Here is a 19,428-nt window from a genome sequence, read left to right on the forward strand (position 1 = left end):
GGCAACCTTTCAACAGATTTGCAACTATTACATTCTCTGTAGTATTCATACTAGGTTTGGTCCCCAATGTGGAATTAAAATGGGAATTATTTTATGAATTATTATTATTATGCTCTTTTTATGGAGTTATAATTGAGTGAACACTGATATAAACAATTTAAATTGCTGCTGCTTGGTTTTCTTATTGCCAACATTATATATATTTTCCATTTCGCCTGATTTTAAACACACATGTCTTTCACATTAAGTGAAATTAGGATTAAATTAACATTTTGATATACAGTAGAAAAGATTTTAGTAATTTTGTAACCTTGCATAACTAATTTCAAAAGGCCTTTTACCTTATAAATGTGTTTATTAATAACTCTAATGTAATATTCAATTATATATATATATATATTATATAATATAGACACACACATTATAGCAATAATATATAATCCAGCTTGTACTGTATAAAAATCATTATGTCTTTAGAAAATCCCCATAAAACATAAAAAAACAACGTGTGTGTGTGTTACAGTGCACAGATGTCCACATGGTCAGTGACAGTGAGGGGGATGATTTCGAGGATGCACCTGAATTTGGTGTAGATGAATCCGAGATCTTTGGCTTGGGAAGCTCGACTTGTCGAAAGTCTCCGATGAGTAAGTTGTAGTGTCATTTCATTTGAGGCGGACCATAAGGATCTATTTTGATGTATTCATTCATCTTCCCTCAGTGCCAGAGAACAGTGAAAACGAGGGTGATGCCTTACTGCACTTTACTGCTGAATTTTCTAGAAGGTGAGATCTCTGGACAAAGTAACATTTGTAATCCAATTTCACTAAAGAAAATTAAACATATGCTGCGTTTCTCTGTAGTTCAGTATGTGATGTCTTGTGTGTACATTTTTCCAGCACTGCTTGTTTTGAAGAAGTGCTTGAATGTTTGAAACTAGCTACTCTGATATTTGGTATTTACTCAGAATCAGCACACTGAGGTTTGCTTTGTGTGTTTTGTAGATATGGCGATTGCCATCCTGTGTTCTACATCGGCACCTTGGAAGCAGCATCTCAAGAGGCCTTTTACGGCAAAGCCAGAGATGTGAGTATATACTGAACTCCAGAATGTATATTTAATACATTTTTTAAAGTGTATTTACTTTACTTTAGTTTAATTTTATTATAAATTATTATTTTGTTTTAGAATTGAATTGAATTGAATTGACAGTCGGAGGTGGTACTGGAAATGATAGGGAAAACAGTAGGAGGCGAGATCAGGAAATGACCTGAGCCAGATTCCAGAAACCTATGTCACCCATGTATAAACGCATGCGCTACCAGGTCACGTCTCCAGCATTTCATCTGAGTGTCATACTCACAGGTATAAACAACGCTAAAGGTTTGATTGGCAGAACTGGCCCCCCGTCATGATAAATCCCCATCAAATTTCCGTTTCCCATTTGAACAGCTGAAGCTTTATTTAGAACAGCTTTGTGCTGGTTTTCCCGCTGTGTCCTCATAAGGAGGCTTGTATCAACTGACAGCTTGTGTGGATTACAGTCTTATTAGACTGGGAGGATGCAGCAAGATGTTCAGGGGGTTTTGAGCATGAGGAGCGGGCTGGAATGGCTTCCTGCCTGCAGCCCAGCTGATCTCCTCCTCTCCTCAGCACAGGCACAATATGGCCGCCGCTCTCCCCTGAGGAGACAGTTCAGTGTGTCAGTAAAAACAAACTAACGTAAGAAGAAGAAGAGATGACCTGCTGTGTTCCTCTCATGCAGACAGTCAGTGTTTTTCTTCACGGGTCATACATTATCCATGTGCGCTTTTCTAGTATGTTATTTGCAGTTGCAGTTTTCCTTTTGGGTTTCAGCCAGAGGATTTATATTTAGGAAAGATTTAATGGGACACTTATAAGGCATGCGTCATTAAAAGTACTTTTTACCTCCCCAAAAGTGTGGTAGATTTTCTAAAAATGGGGGGACAGGTCTACTGGGAATGTTGTTCCAGGCCTGCAAAGTCCCAAATTATATATTTTTTAGTGCATTAGGTAACACTTTACAATAAGGTTCATTAGTTAATGTATTAACTAACATTAACTAACCATGCGCAGTACATTTGTTACTGTATTTGTTAATCTTTGTTAACGTTAGTTAATAGAAATACAGCTGTTCATTGTTTGTTCATGTTGGTTCACAGTGCATGAACTAATGTTAACAAGATTTTTATAAAGTATTAGTAAATGTTGAAATTAACATGAACAAAGATAAATAAATGCTGTATATGTGCAGTTCATTATTAGTTCATGTTAACTAATGTAGTTAACTAATGTTAACTAACGAACCTTATTGTAAAGTGTTACCGTGCATTATTTTGTGGTATTAAAGGGCACCTATTATGGAATTTTGAAATTTACCTTTCATGTAGTGTGTAACATAGATCTAAGTGAACAAAAACATCCTGCAAAGTTTGAAATATGAAAGTGCACCGTATATAAAGTTATTGTCTTTCAAAAGTAAGAGTCGACTCTGAGTCATTTTTATGAATCGTTAGAAGACCGAAGCTTTTTCTCTGACTAGATGACGTCAACTTGTCAAGTTATTTGAATACGATACGCCCACTTATTGCGCTCCAAGGCCAGGGAAATCTTGAAAACATCATGGCGACGAGACGCTGTGTTCTGAAGTGCGACTCAAAAGCCAACTTTTTTCATCTGCCCAAGGAGGAGCATTTGAAGACTAAGTGGCTACAATTCATATATACAACTATACCACAGAATAGTCCGAGCCTTGTGCTTTGTTCGCGCCATTTTGAAGACGATAAATGCAATCAAACTTGGATTCGCGAGCCGGCTGATATTGAAGGAAGGTTCAGTTCCAAGTGTATTTGGATCAGCTTCCTCCTCCGTATCACAACCTGTAAGTGTTATTAATAATTGTTGCTTTTATGTTTTATGCTTAATAATTATTTTGTTTGTTGTGTAAGCACCGTTTAGCTTCTAGGTCTTCAATGGCAATTGTATTGAGATATGTGAAGTGTTTGTCGTTGTTTTCGGAGTTGTCTTAAAGAATAGAGTAATACCTCGTAGTAACGTAACTGCATTTTTTTTTTTGTAAAAACGTTATGTTTATGCATCGGGCTAATGCAAACAAAGACTGATTGTGCTTTTACAATATGAACTCTGGGCTATGCTCGCTAACATAACATTAAATTCCTTATCTTATTTTTAGTTTTTTACTACAAACTACAAAGCAGTGGACTATAATCATTATTATAACACGATTTAATTGATAAAAGCATCATTGTACTCCGTGTTAAACAATAAGTATTATCTCTGTAAACACTGCTGGGTCATCTGACCAATCGCAGATTAGCGTCGCGCAAAGGAGGGGTTTGGAAAAATGAGTCGTTGAACGAATCATTTGGGAGTCGGTGAGCAAATCAGGTAAAAATAAATACATATTATACGAAAACAAAAGTGTTTTTTGACATTGCATGCACGTAAAACTGTTGTTGGGGACTCCCTAAACAACATTAGGAACATTTTAAATGTCATAATAGGTGCCCTTTAATTAAAGATGATGAAATTTCTGCCCACTAACACCATTAAGAATTGCAAAGATACAAAAATAATTTGTTTTTCAAATGCTATCTCAAACTAGATAATCCCGCTACTCCTGCCATTGGTTGAGACAGTGTTCACCACCCTTCAGTCAGCTGGCCTTCTCGCTAAGTGAACGTTATTTAGCCACGGCTGTGAACGTTTCATGTGCACGTGTGCATGTGTGGGATGGATTTTTCTGAGGGCACTTGTGCCCCTGTCTCATAGCCCTGAGAGGCTAATCACTAAGTAAAACACTACATGTGATGAAGTGTTTCTGGAGTGGGAGATGCTCCCAATCCGTCCTTAATGAAAATGCCGGGGGCCCTGGAGTTCATCCGGAGGATCAGCGGAAGACTCTTGAGTCAGGCCACCCATCAGCACACTGGCCTCATCACAAATCCCCTTAACATCCAGCTAATCACGCTAACCCTCCTCTGCCACCCGCACAAAGATGCCCATCAAAATTCATAGCTCCTCTGCGCCCTTCATGGGTTTATCATGCATGAGCTTTATGGCGGGGCCTCCGTGACGAAGTGATTTTTCGGCCTGCAATAAAAGAGATGTTTTCTGACACCCGAATGACATCACGTTGTTGATGCTGCTATGCTAACAGGGGAACTGAGGAAAATTGACTGTTGTCTTTCAACATTGATCGAAATAATTTACTAATGTGTTAGTAGTTCTTTTTACCTTTTAAGACAAAATTGATGGTGTTTTACATGTTGCTTAATGAGCATCAATGTTTAGGTCTTTTAAAAGGAATAGTTAATGCAAAAATGAAAATTCAAATTTTACTCACCTTTTTTGTTCTAAACCTGTATGACTTTTTATTCCACTGAACACAAAAGAGTTTTTTTTTATGCAGTGGTCACTCTTTTACATTCAATTGAATGAGCACTGAAGCTTTCAAGCTTTAAAAAGGACCCAAAAGCAACCAGAAAAGTTTCACAAAATGGTCCATTCGATTTAGATGCTATATTCTAAGCCATACAATACCGACATATCTCTCAATGGCAAATCATTGAGAGAAGTAACAATGTCCCATTCATAAAGGAATTTTTCTTGTGAATCAAATTTTTTCTTGACAATCCAGTGATCAATGATCTAATCCTAATGGTTCACTTGCTCACTGGAGGGGAGCATTCAAATTACTATTATAATTTAATATATAAAAAGGAATTCAATTTCATGTTCATCTCATAACTTTCAGAATACTTAGAATATAATGCATGAGTTGAACGAACCACCTTTATGATGCTTTTGCAACCTTTTCAAAATTTTAAGTAAACTGCATCATGAACATAAGAGAGAGAAAAAATCAAAATATTTCTCCTTTTTTGTTCCCTGGAAGAAAGAAAAGTCATATGGGTTTGGAATGACATGAGGATGACAAATGAATGACTGGACTGGCCCTTTAAGAGTTGTATTGCATATACAAGGCAGCTCCTGAAGTTAAACTCTAATTATGCAACAAGACTATTATTATTACTAGATTATTGTTCAGTTTTTGTGGGAGAATCTCTCATAGTATTGTAAATGCCATCTGTTAAAGCACTCCGCTACAGGTCAGAGAGAGCAGTAATATGAACTCCTCATTTCCCATTGTTTGCTTTCCTACAGCCAAAAGAGGATGATCATTTTCTCCATCTTTCCCCCTCCAGCACATACACATCGCCTGTAATTAAAAACATCCTTTCACAATGCTTTTAAAAGAGACGTATAGCTGTCTGTGTAACTAGTGTAACTCTCACAGACGCGCAGGTGAAGCCACCAACAGAATGTGTTTTGTGAAAACTCCCAAAATCATATTTATTCAGTATATACATATAATTAGACAAAACCAGCTGCTTCTTACATCCTAAGATAACGTGATGCTAACATCAGGACATTTCGCTTGCTTTATTTCTTTTTCGGCGGTGTTTAACTGGTAACTCCAAGTAGTATCCACAGGAGCCTTTGAATTGGGAACTTATTCGGTGTGCGGATCTGTTACTTACTACTAACTGGTAACTCCACCCACAGTAAAATCTCATTGGTCCAAATGACCTTTTGATAGATTATTAAAGTTGCAATGTAATTGTGTAAGAACAGTTTTATGCTTTGGTTAATGTGGTTGGCATGCCTTGAGCCCTTGACTAGGTGAATTTAGTCTTGTTCACATCAAGTTTGATGCAACTAAATGACACAAAGTAGAGACATTTTTGCATATTAAATTTCCATCGTCCTCCAAGTTTCGATATCTATTTAAAAAAAGTTGGCTTAATATCTAAATAATGACTATTATTGTTTAGATTCATGTAAAGGGGTACAAAGACATGCATTGTTTCGTTTTAAAATCCTGTAATCTGTTTTACGTGCCAAAAAGTCATGCTTGATGTGAATAGGCCTTCAATTAGCAGGTAAACACACTTTGTCTTTGTGTTCTGCTACAACACTGACTCACATGTCCAAAGTTAGCCTGGGAATTCCTCACTTTCTGACAACTGTGTGAAAGCTAGTGCTGTCCCACTCACATGACAGATCAGCTTTCTCTCTCCCTCTACCCACCTCCCTCTAAGTCCTCTTCTCCCATGTTCCTCTCCCTTTCCTCTTCGCCATTTCAGGGATTCTTGTCCCGAGCAGGTGGGGGACGAGTTGAGGTGACAGAAAGAGCTTTTGGGTCAGTTTCTTCCCCAGAACAGACCCAGTAATTTGGACTGAGCGCTAATTTCTGCAGGCTAAGAAAAGCCCCACAAAACAAAGGGAAAGAAAGGAAGAGAAAACAATGGGATGAAAGTAGAGAGGAGGGACTGTGGGTAATGGAGGGGCGTGGAATGAGGGAGCTGACCAAAGACTGTTATTAGCGAGAGTAGCTTCTCCCCACCTCTTCAATGAAATCTTAGAGGCCTCAAAAGGTCAAAACGTTTTCGCAGCTTGGAGCGAATACGCTCAGTTAGTGCCGAAACAGCCATGTCGGTTTTAGGACGGACCGCAAGAGAGGAGTGGAAAAAGTTCATGTCTCGTTTTCATCCACCCCCCTTTCAGTTTTTGATGGGTAAAATCTCTCCAGGTCCCATTTGCTTGTCTACCCAGCGTGAGTGTTTAATCTTTTCAGGGCCTTGAATTGGGCCGGTGAAAGAGGCCTGAGCTCTCTCCCGCCAGGGGCCATGCGGCTCATTCGAGAGCTTTAATCACTGTGCAAACACAGCAGCGCTCCTTCAGTCCTCCATCCATACACACCTCCATAGAGCCCAACTTTCTCTCCTCCGTTGTCGCCCTACTTTGCTTCTCTCCCCACTTTGCTTTCTGTTTTTCCTCCGTCAGACTGTCGAGAAATCCCTGCTGCTGCATTCGACGAACTGTCGGGGGGTCAGAGCTATAGGAAACGTTCAGAGTTGTTCTGTAATTCGGTGGATTTTATTCCCCTGCCTTGTCTGGCAAAACCTTTCATGTTTGTGGTTGTGTGCTTTTTTTTTTTTTTAATTAGTTGTTGGGTTATGCGAGCGAGCGCCATACATCTGACGGTGTAAATATCTGTGGATTTGGATGTGCTTCGACATCAGCGGCGCCTGTCTGTGCTAACCTGCGACGATGGAAGGAGGGCACTGGCATTTGATGCAAAACAAATAAAGCGATTTGTTCGTTTTTTGTTTTTCAGAGAAAGTTTGATTTATCCTGCATCAGTTTGATTTGGTTTGGGTGTTTGCTTTGCTCAGGGATTGCAGGGAGGGCACTCACTGTCTTCTTCTGCTCGTTTCACCCTGGTAAAGCATTAGTGGCCTTAAAGCTCTCAGAAAGCCTGATGCTGAATCATGAAATAAGGGTGGATCAGTGAGCCAGGATTAGATGGGTTCTGGCTTCATAGATAGTGAAATGGCCATTGAGGCTTCAGTTTTCATTTCATATGTTATACGTCTGTGCCACATTTACAAGTCTTTGTAAGAACCTTTTTGAAATAATTTTAAAACATTTGGTTTGATTTGTTTTATCTGTTCTGTTGACATTTGAAATGATCTCATCATTTGGATACAAACCGCTGTTGGCAGCAAGTATAATAAGAATTACTATTTTCCAATTTCCAAATATTTCTTCTTCCAAAGTACTAAAGAATTATTAATAGAATTAAGGAACCGCAATCATTAAGAATCTTAATCGGAACTATAATCTTAATCCATATGCTACCTATCCCTGACTGTTTGTATATGTGTCTTTCTGTTGTTCAGAGAAAACTGCTGGCCATCTACCTCCACAACGACGAGAGTGTCCTCAGTAACGTGTTTTGCTCTCAGATGATGTGTGCGGACTCCATAGTGTCATATCTCAGCCAGAACTTCATCACATGGGCCTGGGACGTTTCTAAGGAAGCTAATAAAGCCAGGTAGCACTTTCATTTCTCTCATCGCATGCACTCACAATGGCAGTCAAACCATCCAGAACGGTGTGGATCGGAAGCATTTTCACACTCAAAATGGATGATCTCTTAATGAGAGGCATTCCTCCCTTCCCCCTCTCTCCTCTCCTGACTCTCTCCTCATAGAATGCTTTAACAAAAGATGTCGTGTTTGCTCACTGAGGCCCCGGTAGGGCAATCTGCACTAATCTGCCCCACTAAAGGGTCAGTTAGACACACAGCCATCATAGAGCACACTCCTCAGAATGTCTTCATTTCAGGACGCCTGTTACGGAGGTGGCGAGGATTTTACGTTTTGTTTTTGTTGTTGGTCAATCACAACTTTTTGGCCCTCAGAGACAAGAGAAACATACACATAAAATAGTATTAAGATCGAGAGAAAAAAACCCCAAGACAACTATCCTGCCCTGTTTCAAAAGTGCTTGTTTCCAAGACTTTCAGTAAACTTTGCGAAGGCGTTTCCCCGATTGCTTCATGTGGAAACGAAGCGAACAAAATGAAGATGGAAGGCCAAAAAAGGAAATGAACAGAGAGAGAAAGAAGGAGAAGCTGGTCAGGCAGCAGATGGATTCTTGATTGGTCCCAGCAGGCTTTGCTTCTGAGCAGGCCTCTACTTTTCCTTCCAGTAGGCTTCACCCTAAAAGCCTCCCTCCGGAGCAGACAGAGAGAGAAAGACCAGCCAGTGACCTGCTTCTGCAGGGGCTCCTTCAGTCCGGCCCGGCCTCTATACCCCTCTCCCTCCCCTTCTGCTTTTTGCCCCAGCTGAGCCTTTCTACCACAGATTAAAGGCGGCCAACATCTGGGGCTATTCATAATGCCAACAGACACACACACACACACACACACACACAATCCCACATCCTTATACCCTGACATACTCATACACACCACACCATATTCTCACGCTCCAGAGCCAGGCCTAACTGATTGTGGATGGTGACTGGCAGTGTTTTTCAATGCTAACTCTGTGAATGAAGCCTGTAAATCGCTAAGCGCTGACACCGATCACATAGACTCTCAGCATAATTGTGCATTAATCCAGAGCCCAAATGTAATTAGAGTGAATGTAATTAGCACCCACAGGTGCTACAGGTGCTTTTTGTTGCTGGTAAAAGTAAGAGAAAGCTGCAGGTCACAGTTTGATGGTGCATTCTTGCAGATACGATTCATTCTGGGGGGTTTTCAATCCATTATATCCTGCTGAATCATATTGCTTATTTATTCACAGTGGTGAAAATCAAAGGAGTTGCAATTCATTTGGACAATATTTATATTTGAATACTTTTTTAGAGGTACCCTATGTGTTTCCTTTCAAGTTTCTATATGAAGATATGAAAAATGAAGAATGTTTGTCTTTTTTATTTGACGAACAGAATTCAATATAAAGATATGAAGATATGATTTTTATTTTATTTTCCCTAAGATACATTGAGGGGAGAGTTTAAAGAATAATATAAATGAACAAAACCAAAGATTTACACCCTTAGATAATAGTATTTAAAGTGTTATTGTTACTATTAATTAATCTTTTTTTGTGAGTGTTTTGGGGCTTTTTGCCTTTATTTGAGAGCACAACTGAGTAGAGACAGGAAGCCGAACAGGAGTTGGAGCTGGAAAGGGCCACCAACCCACTAACCGAGTCAAACTCGCTCACCCAAAGCACTGTTGAACTATGTTTCGCATGTCAACAATGCTATGTTTTCAACTGTTGATAATACATACTGTTAGACTGTTAAAATGTATCCCTAATACAAAGTAACTTTTCCTGTTTTGCTACAGACATGAAATAATACCTCAAAATCATGTGATTTGTCAGACGAGTGTGCTAGTACCTTTCTAATCAATCAGACTATCAAAGTTTTGCCTGTCGATGATAAAATGTCAAAATAAATCTGGTAGACGATGTAAAAATCTAGTTTTCATATGATGTGTACATCAGAAGTATTTAGAAACACCAGGAAAATTCTTTTCATTCTTTTGTTTGTTGTTGCAGTGCAATTGTGTCTTCGCATAGTTTTAGTATCATGATCATTTTGATCATGTTTTCTCAGGCAAAGAGCAGTGCACGCCCTGTGGCCCCAGCAGATGGTCTGATACTGTGCCACGCCTCTCAGTTCAAACCATGGGGAAATATTACGGTTCACACACTCAAGAGTGTGACGTGAGCAAGGGATGAGGAGACGAGAGCTTGTCACTCCAATTATGAAGCCGTCCTTGACGAGACGCTTGAAACACCTGGTGTTACTAACTAGAAAATCAAAAATAACTCCCCCGAGGTCCTTTGAAAACTCTTAACATTCTTCAAGATTTTTTTACGCATCACTGATGTGACAATGAACTGCCAACTGCAATGCCTGATGGGACCTCTGGAAACACAAGTGTTATTTGTATGATGTTTAATTTTTTTGCCAGTGAAACAGTTCTACGGAATCATCTGTAATACTGCACTACAAGTTACACTGAAGATAGAAACTCACACACACACAATCCCACGTCCTTATACCCTGACATACTCATACACACCGTATTGTCATGCTAAGTTTATTAATTAGAGCATTATATATATAGTTCGTGTTAAGTTTTAGGGATGGGCGATACCAAACTTTTTTAATTTGATACAAATTCCAATACTTTTTGTTAATATTTTTATTATTTCTTAAATGGGTATGTGATTTTTCAAAATATTATTCACCACACTAAACTACATTTCCTTTCTGCCATTCTCGCTTCTCATACTCATGTGACAGGCCAGCTAAAATAAGTCAGGGGTGTTTTGGCACAAACATTTTTTTTAAAAGTATTTAAAACATAAGTGATGCAGAAACCCTTGTTTTGTATTATAATCTAAATATTTTTTAACCCAGCACCAGAGTTCTTTTGGAAGCAGACCAAGACCCACCTTTTTAGGTGGTGCGCACCAGGGTTCGGATGACCGCATTCTCGCATTTATAATTATTCAAATGAACCGCACTAACAGAGCAATCACACCAGGGTTTGTTTTAAACTAACCAAACCTGCCAAGTGTGAACACACCCTAAAAAACTTTGAGACATTGGTAAACACACAACTATGTTTCAAGGTAACTTTTTCCCCCCTCACTTGATTGTATTCAGAATATAATGCCAGCTTAATCCTTCCTGCTACTGTACAGTATGTATTGTATACTCCCTACTATTTTTTAATGATATGTGAAATGTAGGGAGTATGAAACTGTAGTATACCACGTTTTGCGTTCGTGCAAAATAACCATGTTGTGTGAAAAATATTTTAACTTGACTAACTCTAGAAATGTATCAAATAAGTCAAGAATGAGATAACGGTTGAAATGACCTCTTCTTTATTCATCACATTGGAAAGTCAGATGGAGTGCCTTTAATTGGGAATACAGTTTTCCATGGAAATGGTATACACACTGCATTTTATTTCAGGAATTATAGGCAGTATGCTGGTCTGAAAATACCTAGAGTCCATAAAGTGCTCGCTCATCTCCTCTGAACCAACTTTTTTTTAATAGTTCTCTGATAATAGGGTGAAAATTGATGTGAAAAAAAAAATCTCCAATTTCTCTTTTCCACGCTGGCCATGGCCCCTCACTATAGTGTTCCATCTCTCCTCTATTTTACTTTCCAGTTATTAAAGCCGATGTTATTAAAAGAAGAGAGAAGCTAATCTATATTTGCATTTGCTCTATAGCAATTCATTAATATTATGACATTTACTGCGAGCTCTCTGAGTCTGCCTGCTACCCTTTTCCTTCAGCGAAACGTTAATTTAAAGTTCTGTCTTTGTAATGGAATAAGAAATCCTCTCTGCCCTATCAAATTCGGTGTGGCAGGAGCCGAATACTAATTTAAACCAGGGGAGTGTTTGGAGAAGAACCATCCTCCGAGCGGAGAGCAGAATTGGTTTTAAAGTCTGTTAATATAATGAGCTGTGTACTCTTATTAAGCTCAGTGATTGTTCAGTGGAGTTCCACTGGCTGTCTGTCCACTGTCCACTCAAATTACTGACTCTCTCTTTCTCTCTCTCTTTCTAGACTACTCACGATGTGTACAAGGCATTTTGGCAGCGTTGTTGCACAGACCATCCGGTTGTACAAGACTGACCAGTTCCCATTACTCCTAATTGTCATGGGCAAACGGACATCAAATGAAGTTTTAAATGTCATTCAAGGTAAAATATATATAAATTAACTTCAAATAAAAGTGTACTGTTGGTAGCAGATCTTGCGTAATGCCTACCAGATCAAAATTGCACAACAGTTCTGATTATTTGAATGTACTTGGTGTTACCAAAAAGTCTGAGACCACTAATGGATGGATGGAGATATATGGATGGATGGATTCATAATTTTAGAGTGTATTTCTTTTTAGCATTAATGAATTCATAGTATTCCGTAGTAATCGAGTTTTTCATATATATATATATATATATAATGTATATATATAAAGTAGTCTGACACTATCTCATATATTGCCATGATGAGGAATCATTTTCCACTTGGTTCATTTTGATATGAACAGTACAAGTATAAAATTGCTAAATGAAATGACTCCACCCAATCTGATTATTGTTTATTTTCTGTTTGAATGATAAAGGCAACACAACAGTGGATGAACTTATGATGAGACTCATGGGAGCCATGGAGATCTTCACTGCACAGCAACAAGAAGACATCAAAGATGAGGTGAGACAACACCAGGCACCCACCAGACAGATATGCACCACAAATTATATAGCCTTTTATGGGTAGAGATGTAAGCTTTTAGCTCAATTTCAAACCCTAATGACCAATGAGTTCCCTTCATATGAAGCGGTTTACGGCATCATTGGCACACTTCAAATGCAAAAGTAGACAACTTAATTATGTTGCTTCCTTAGATGCTTTGTTTAAACAAATTCTAAAGTATCACTTCATGTATCCTTCGTGGAGAAATCAATCCCATGATTTATTGTGACAAACTCAGTGAAAATATAAACTTGGTACTTTGAAAAAGTAATCCAATTATGCAATGCCCGTTACTTGTAGTGCACTACACCAGACACTGATGAGCACAAAGAGGTGCTTTTTTTATTAGGCAGATTCAAAGTCATATTTTTAGGCCACAAAAAGGGGCATGTTGAGACAAATGACCACTCATTGTCTGACTCATACAAATCGCCCTGCCACACAGGGGTAAGAATAGATACTCCGCCTGCGTCTGTGTGTTTGTCTGGGTTTCAGACAAACTGTGGAAGCTAAAGCACAATTCACTGGCTGTGTAATGTAAGCTTGCGGGGGCCTGTGCTTCTGGAGTCGACACAAAGCTGGCAGGATGCAAGCTCAGTGTGTCATGTCTGCATGCGGTATGCGATTGTTTAAATCAGTGCTAGGTCTGCAAACAAACGCATTTACAAAGAGCTGAAACAAAATGTGTCCATCTGTTCAAATGAATTGAAAAATTATATTCTGCTATATACCGTTTTTAGCATGAATAACATTGGCATATCTAAGACTTAGAGGTTATTCTTAATAGTGGATCTCTGTATGCCTTATTGCACATTTCAAGAGGACATGAAGTTCCTAACTAATTAAAAACACTAATTATTAATGTTTTTGTTACATGCCACATTCTCATTACTGATCTGTTCATACTTGCCTATGAGTTTAACTAATTAGTCATCTATCCTCACCTGTGTGTGTTAAATGTTTGTGTCTGTGGTTTGGTGGGAAATATTCAGACAGCAAACACAGGTTACTGTCCCCCTGAGGCACATTGATTAAGTGATTTGATAAGTCATGACATTTCTTGCCTCGTCCCAGCATTCTCCTGTTCTGTTCACACCCCTGCGTGACATGCTTTAAATAATTATCAATTGCAAAAAGCAACAGAAAATAGTTATGCTATGTCATAAGTGTCATAGTCCTTGCCATTGTCTCAGTGTGAGAACACTTCTGCTAGACTCAAGGTGGTTCATTCAATCTCCTCCTGCTATTAGGCCGTTTTCCCGGCTCAGTGAGTAAGTTCCGTTAAAAACGTTATTTTTGATTTGTATCTGTTCCATTCGATCCATTAGGCTGTGAAATTTCTGCTTCCCTCAGTCAGAGCGCTTGAATAACTCTGACACGTTGATGGATTTCTGCTGGAAGCTCCTTGACGGTTTGCTCCTCATGGCAATTAATGGCTGTAATATTTTTGGCTGTGAAGGAAATGTGATGTGAATGGACACAACCAGGGATTCAGGGTTATTGAGGGTGCCAGAGGAAATGCAAAAGGAGATATTTTCACTCTGTAGTTCACTCATTTGGCCTTTAGCTGCGAGATGAAGTGACAAGATTTCCATTCATTTTCTGCTCACTGAAAAACATTCTTTGGGGGAGAAAGTAGTTAAAGAAGTAGTTCACCCAATAAATGTAAATAATCATTTACATACTAAGGTTGGATTTCAGTACACATTTTAATTTTACATTTTGATTCAACCGCTCTCTTTCCATTTCAATTAAATTTATTTTGAGTGAATCAGATTACACTTGTTGCACTGTATATTTCTGATTCAATAAATGTAAATATTTCTGATAAAAAAAAAAAAGAACCAGTTCTTAGTATTCATTTGTTTGTGAATTGGACTAAACTGGTGGCACTAAATGTTTTTGATTTGCTAGAATTGCTGAATTCTAGACTAGTTGTACTGAATATTCTTGATTCACTAAAATGAACAGTTTCATAAGAGACATTTGTTAATGAACTGGACTTCACTGGTTGCGCTGAATGTTTAGATTCACTAAAGTTCAATCAGATTATGAATAGGGATGCAACGATACCATTTTTTCAGAATCGATCCGATCCGATACCAAACATTCTGAGTATCGACCGATACCGATACCAATCCGATACCAGCACAGTTTTTTCTTTTTAATCAAGTAGAATTTCTATAACTCTGTGTGTTAAACACAATCTACTTAATACAGACAACTTCATTATAAAGAAAAACAACAAATAAAAAAAAGATATGATCATAATCTGTGACAAAAATGCTATTATAAACTAGATAAGTGGATAATTCAGTAGTAAAATTTAGTCTAGAAAAAAATCACAAGTGCACAATAATTGTATTAAATCTGAACATGAAAAAACATTTAGTGGGGAACAAATATGAGACAATAAGTGTAACACTAAATTTGGTAAAACGTTACACATTGCTCTTTGTATTGTTGTAAAATACATTCATGAAAAACAAGATAACAAAAATCAAAAAGATAAATTATTTTATAGCCTAGGCCTACTATAAAATTGAGACATGTTTTAAATGTATAGCAAAGCGGTTTAATGAGGCAGCAACATATGATATATACATAGGACAGAACTAGAAAGGCTATTAATAATCGTTCATTGCGTCGCTGTATTATGATATGAAAGGCTCCAATACAGTGCGGCACACAGCGCTTATGCGCATCCCGAGCGCAGAATGATGCGCTTGAAGCAACACGAGTCACAGCGCGCAGCGCGTCGAGTCCGCATTAAAAAGTTAAAATCACAAAGGAAAGACGTATTGATGCGTAGTGTATTATACAGTATCTATATATGCAATAGTTTATTGAGAATTTTCTTTTAACAGTTTTAAATGTCAGTTACTGTGCGCGTGAAGAACAATTATAATGCTCTGACTCTACTCCAGTGGTGTGAGAGACACCCGGTAGAAAGTATAACATGATTAAGGTAACTTACAGCAATAAAGTCCAGCAAGATAAAGTTGTTTAATGCAAAACCATAGACCTTTATCTACAGATCAAGTATAATTATAGTAACTTTGAATCATCTTGGAGAGAGTTTTTCATCGTGTTGACTCGTAACCGAACGCGACGCTGTTTGATGCTGAATGGAGAATGACTGACAGCCGCAGCGGAGGGAAAAGTGTACGTGATCTTGAATTTAATGACTTAAATATTAATTTCTATCTCACATTATACTATATAATGGCTTCCGAACACTTATAATATAGTGCAGGACAACTTTATGGTGCTTTATAATGTTTTTCTGCCTTTTGTGGGGCTTAACAATAGCACAGAATAATATACGCACAATATCGGATTTGGATCGGCCTCGTCTGACCGATACCCGATCCGGCAAAAATGGCAGTATCGGAGCCGATACCGATACTGAATATCGGATCGATGCATCCCTAATTATGAAAGGCTTTGAATGGACAAAGTATTGTTGCATTGCACAATGTTGTTTTACATTGAACGTGTTCATTTAAGTGCAGCTATGAACTGCTGGGGATCATGGCGCATTTCAAATCATGGGTGTGACACTCTAATCCAAACCCTTTGTTAAACTTGTATTTGGACACAAATGAGTGAGCCACATTAGAAATATGTGGGATTGTTTGAAAGCATTTGTTGTTGTGCCACCACTAACAGCCTGCCATTTGAGGCAGTTTAGGATTGCCCTTTAAAGTTCTTAGCAGAAATGTCCCTGAGCGTGTGTCATCCCTGCCCCATACAGTCAGGTGACTCATGGTGACCTGTGTGTGTCTGTCCCTCTGTATGGACAGACATACACCCCTTATATACACTGTCTGGATCAACAGACAAACTCAGACAGCACACACTCATCCACCAAGATCACACCAGCATTCCTCTGTGTGTGTGTGTGTGTGTGTGTGTAAGTGACATGACCTGGGGTTGTGCAGTCAAGGGTAAAGCAGTTATGCGCTTGCTCCATCAGCTTCAGTACAGGTCACGGCACTGACTCACTGTAAGTAGAGTGTTCTAGAGAAAGAAAAACATCTCACTCTTTGCTCACCCCGTTTTATTTCATTTTTTCACCTTAGACTTTTTCTTTTTCATTTTGACAGCATTAAAAGAGTGTTTTACTGTGTTCATGTAGAAGGATGGCAATGGGGTAAACAGATAATCAAATTGGACTAAATCATTTGAACAGTTTGGCCAAAAACAGTTGTCATTAGATAGTGTTCTGTGTGACATTGGTCAACTTGGGTTGTTTTAATTGTGCTATATAAATAAAGTCGCTATTGCTATAGATATGCCATGGTTTTTTTTTGCATCACAGCCATGAACTATAATTGATTACTCACTGTTTATAGAGGCATCGTAGAAATAATTGTATTAAATTATAATTTTTTTCTGTAAATGTGTATACCTACATGACCAGTCACTTTTTTTTTTTTTGCTCTGCTCTGCTCTGCTTTGCTTCGTTTTGGTTTGCGTTTTGTTTTATGTTATGTTTTGTTTTATTTGCAGGTTTCAGTTAGGTTAATGAAATGTATTACTTGCTGGAAAAATAACTATTCAAAGTAATCATTGATTTAACAGTTTAATCTTTCATAAGTCTGTTGTCGTAATTTCATCAGTCCAGTAAGCCATGAGAGGCCATTACTTTTTTTAAAACCATGATTAAGAGGTTTTTAGTGACATGCCTTGTTGTATCTAACAATACTCCTTATCTATAGCTAAATCAGTGTAAAGTGCAGCCTCTCATGACTAATTGCTTTATTATAGCAGTGGCTTTGGAAAGTGCTTTTGAAAGGTTTTGCCTTTTACGAGCAACAGATTAGGCATTTTTTCAAAAGCACAGTGTGTTCGGAAAGTCAGTGTATATTTGTTCTTATTTCCAGCCCTCAGATAAAAGATCCAGTTGTTTGTAATCCCGATTCACCTGAATTGTTTCAGTGTTACGACATTACAAATAGAGACCCACACACACACATCAGCCCACAAACTCTTCCTATACCTCAACATGGTTTCCACACACTCTTTTACAGCTCGTCTGAATAGAATTTGAGGATGTATCTCTTCTTTGATCAGCCTCTGTGCTCCATCCCTTCTTTCTCTCCTCTATCCTTCCTTTTCTTCTCGTCTGCTCTGTGTAGTCACAACTCTTTCACATTTCCACACAAAGTCCAGCCAGGAGAAAAGACCCTTAGTCTTAAAAGCGGCCGCAGACAATCGCACGAGCCTGACTGCACAAAAGCAACAGTAGTTATTCACAGTCGTCAGCCTCAGCAGGTAGACCTGCAGCTGGGTCTTAACAAACAGGATGCACACACAAACGCACACACTCACAAGAATAAAAGAGCCCTTCCATTGTGTGTGGAGGAACTCCACACATTCACTTCTATAAGATACTCTTTCAGTCGTCCCCAGTTAGTGTGTCCGACAATACAATAGAATTCAGTATGTGGCCATTACTGCTGACAATGATGAGGAACCATCTCATACGTCAAAGATCCAGTGGGATTGTTATCTGCTATCTGGATAGACACGCTCTTATTGGCTTTCTGGAATAGGATGTAGATAATAGAATATATAGTGGGGTCCAAAAGTCTGAGACAACTACAAAAATGCCCCTTTCCTCCAATAGTGCAAAATTCTACTACTCCACAAAAATCCCCCAAATTTTTTACATTTTAACCTTGGTAATTTTTTTACTTTACTCTTTTTATTATTATTATTATTAATTCTATGACTTGCAAAATCATTTTTAATTGTTTATTTTCAAGTTTAAATTAATTCTTAATCTCAGATATGTGTTCTCCAATTTTTAGATTCTACTCTTTATAAAAAATAAATATGAATACTAATGTTAATATTTAGAAATTAAACATTGTTTTTGCTATTTTTACCACTTGTACTTTTCTTTCAGGATGAACGTGAAGCCAGAGAACTGGTCAAGAGAGAACAGGATGAAGCCTATCGTTTGTCTCTGGAGGCTGATCGTAAAAAGGTTTGGCAAGATTTAAAATGTTCTATTATTATTATTAGGACTTCATACATGAAGTGCTAGAAACTGTATTGTTTTTGCTGTGAATATTTATTTGCTGTAAATATTTGTAGACTTCAGATGCAAAAACCTCTAAGTCCGTCTGACATTTTTATTTTAAATGAGCATTTTTATCAGGCTCCTTTGTTTTGGTTCAGTAATTTCACTTTAATGGCAATGAAAATGTTATTAGTCAGTTATTAAAAATGCCTTATTTTCAAAAATGTCACTGATAAGATTGACATTTAAAACATAAAAATGCTAATTTAAAGAAGAATGTCAGACAGACTTAGAGGTGTTTGCATCCTAAGTCTTTATTTATTTATTAAAGTTATATTAATTTTACTTTAGGATGATAGTGAAATAAAAGGATGCTGAATGATTTTGTGAATTTCTTATGTGACGTACTTTAGTATGGTACGTTGCTAGTGAATTTGATATATATAATTTTTTTTAAATGTTACCATTTTTACAGAGAGAAGCTCAAGAGCGAGAAGAGGCGGAGCAAGTTCGCCAGGACCGGATCAAAAAAGAGCAGGAGGAGGAACGAGAGGTGAGGTTTGCTTCAGATTTCACCAGTTTGGTTTCAACAACCTAGTTCATATGACAAGTGCAAAGGATGATGCAAAGAAAAACTGAGAATGACCTTAAATAATTCACCTTTAAAGTGGCGTGACACAAGCCATG

General features: G+C 38.0%; 1 protein-coding gene across 2 annotated transcripts in view; it reads left to right on the top strand.

Moving 5' to 3' along the window:
* Positions 1-19,428, top strand: part of faf1 (Fas (TNFRSF6) associated factor 1) — a 70,640-nt gene that overhangs the window by 39,619 nt on the left and 11,593 nt on the right. For both annotated transcript variants that reach the window (XM_079636692.1, XM_079636693.1), the window contains exons 10-17: positions 524-647; positions 722-785; positions 1,005-1,086; positions 7,791-7,945; positions 12,015-12,151; positions 12,577-12,665; positions 18,625-18,705; positions 19,217-19,294. In XM_079636692.1, coding sequence (XP_079492818.1) covers positions 524-647; positions 722-785; positions 1,005-1,086; positions 7,791-7,945; positions 12,015-12,151; positions 12,577-12,665; positions 18,625-18,705; positions 19,217-19,294 — 810 coding nt within the window. The remainder of the gene's footprint in view (positions 1-523; positions 648-721; positions 786-1,004; positions 1,087-7,790; positions 7,946-12,014; positions 12,152-12,576; positions 12,666-18,624; positions 18,706-19,216; positions 19,295-19,428) is intronic.

The sequence above is a fragment of the Phoxinus phoxinus genome (genome assembly GCF_949152265.1).
Source record: "Phoxinus phoxinus genome assembly, chromosome: 15".
Classification (NCBI taxonomy): Eukaryota; Metazoa; Chordata; class Actinopteri; order Cypriniformes; family Leuciscidae; genus Phoxinus; species Phoxinus phoxinus.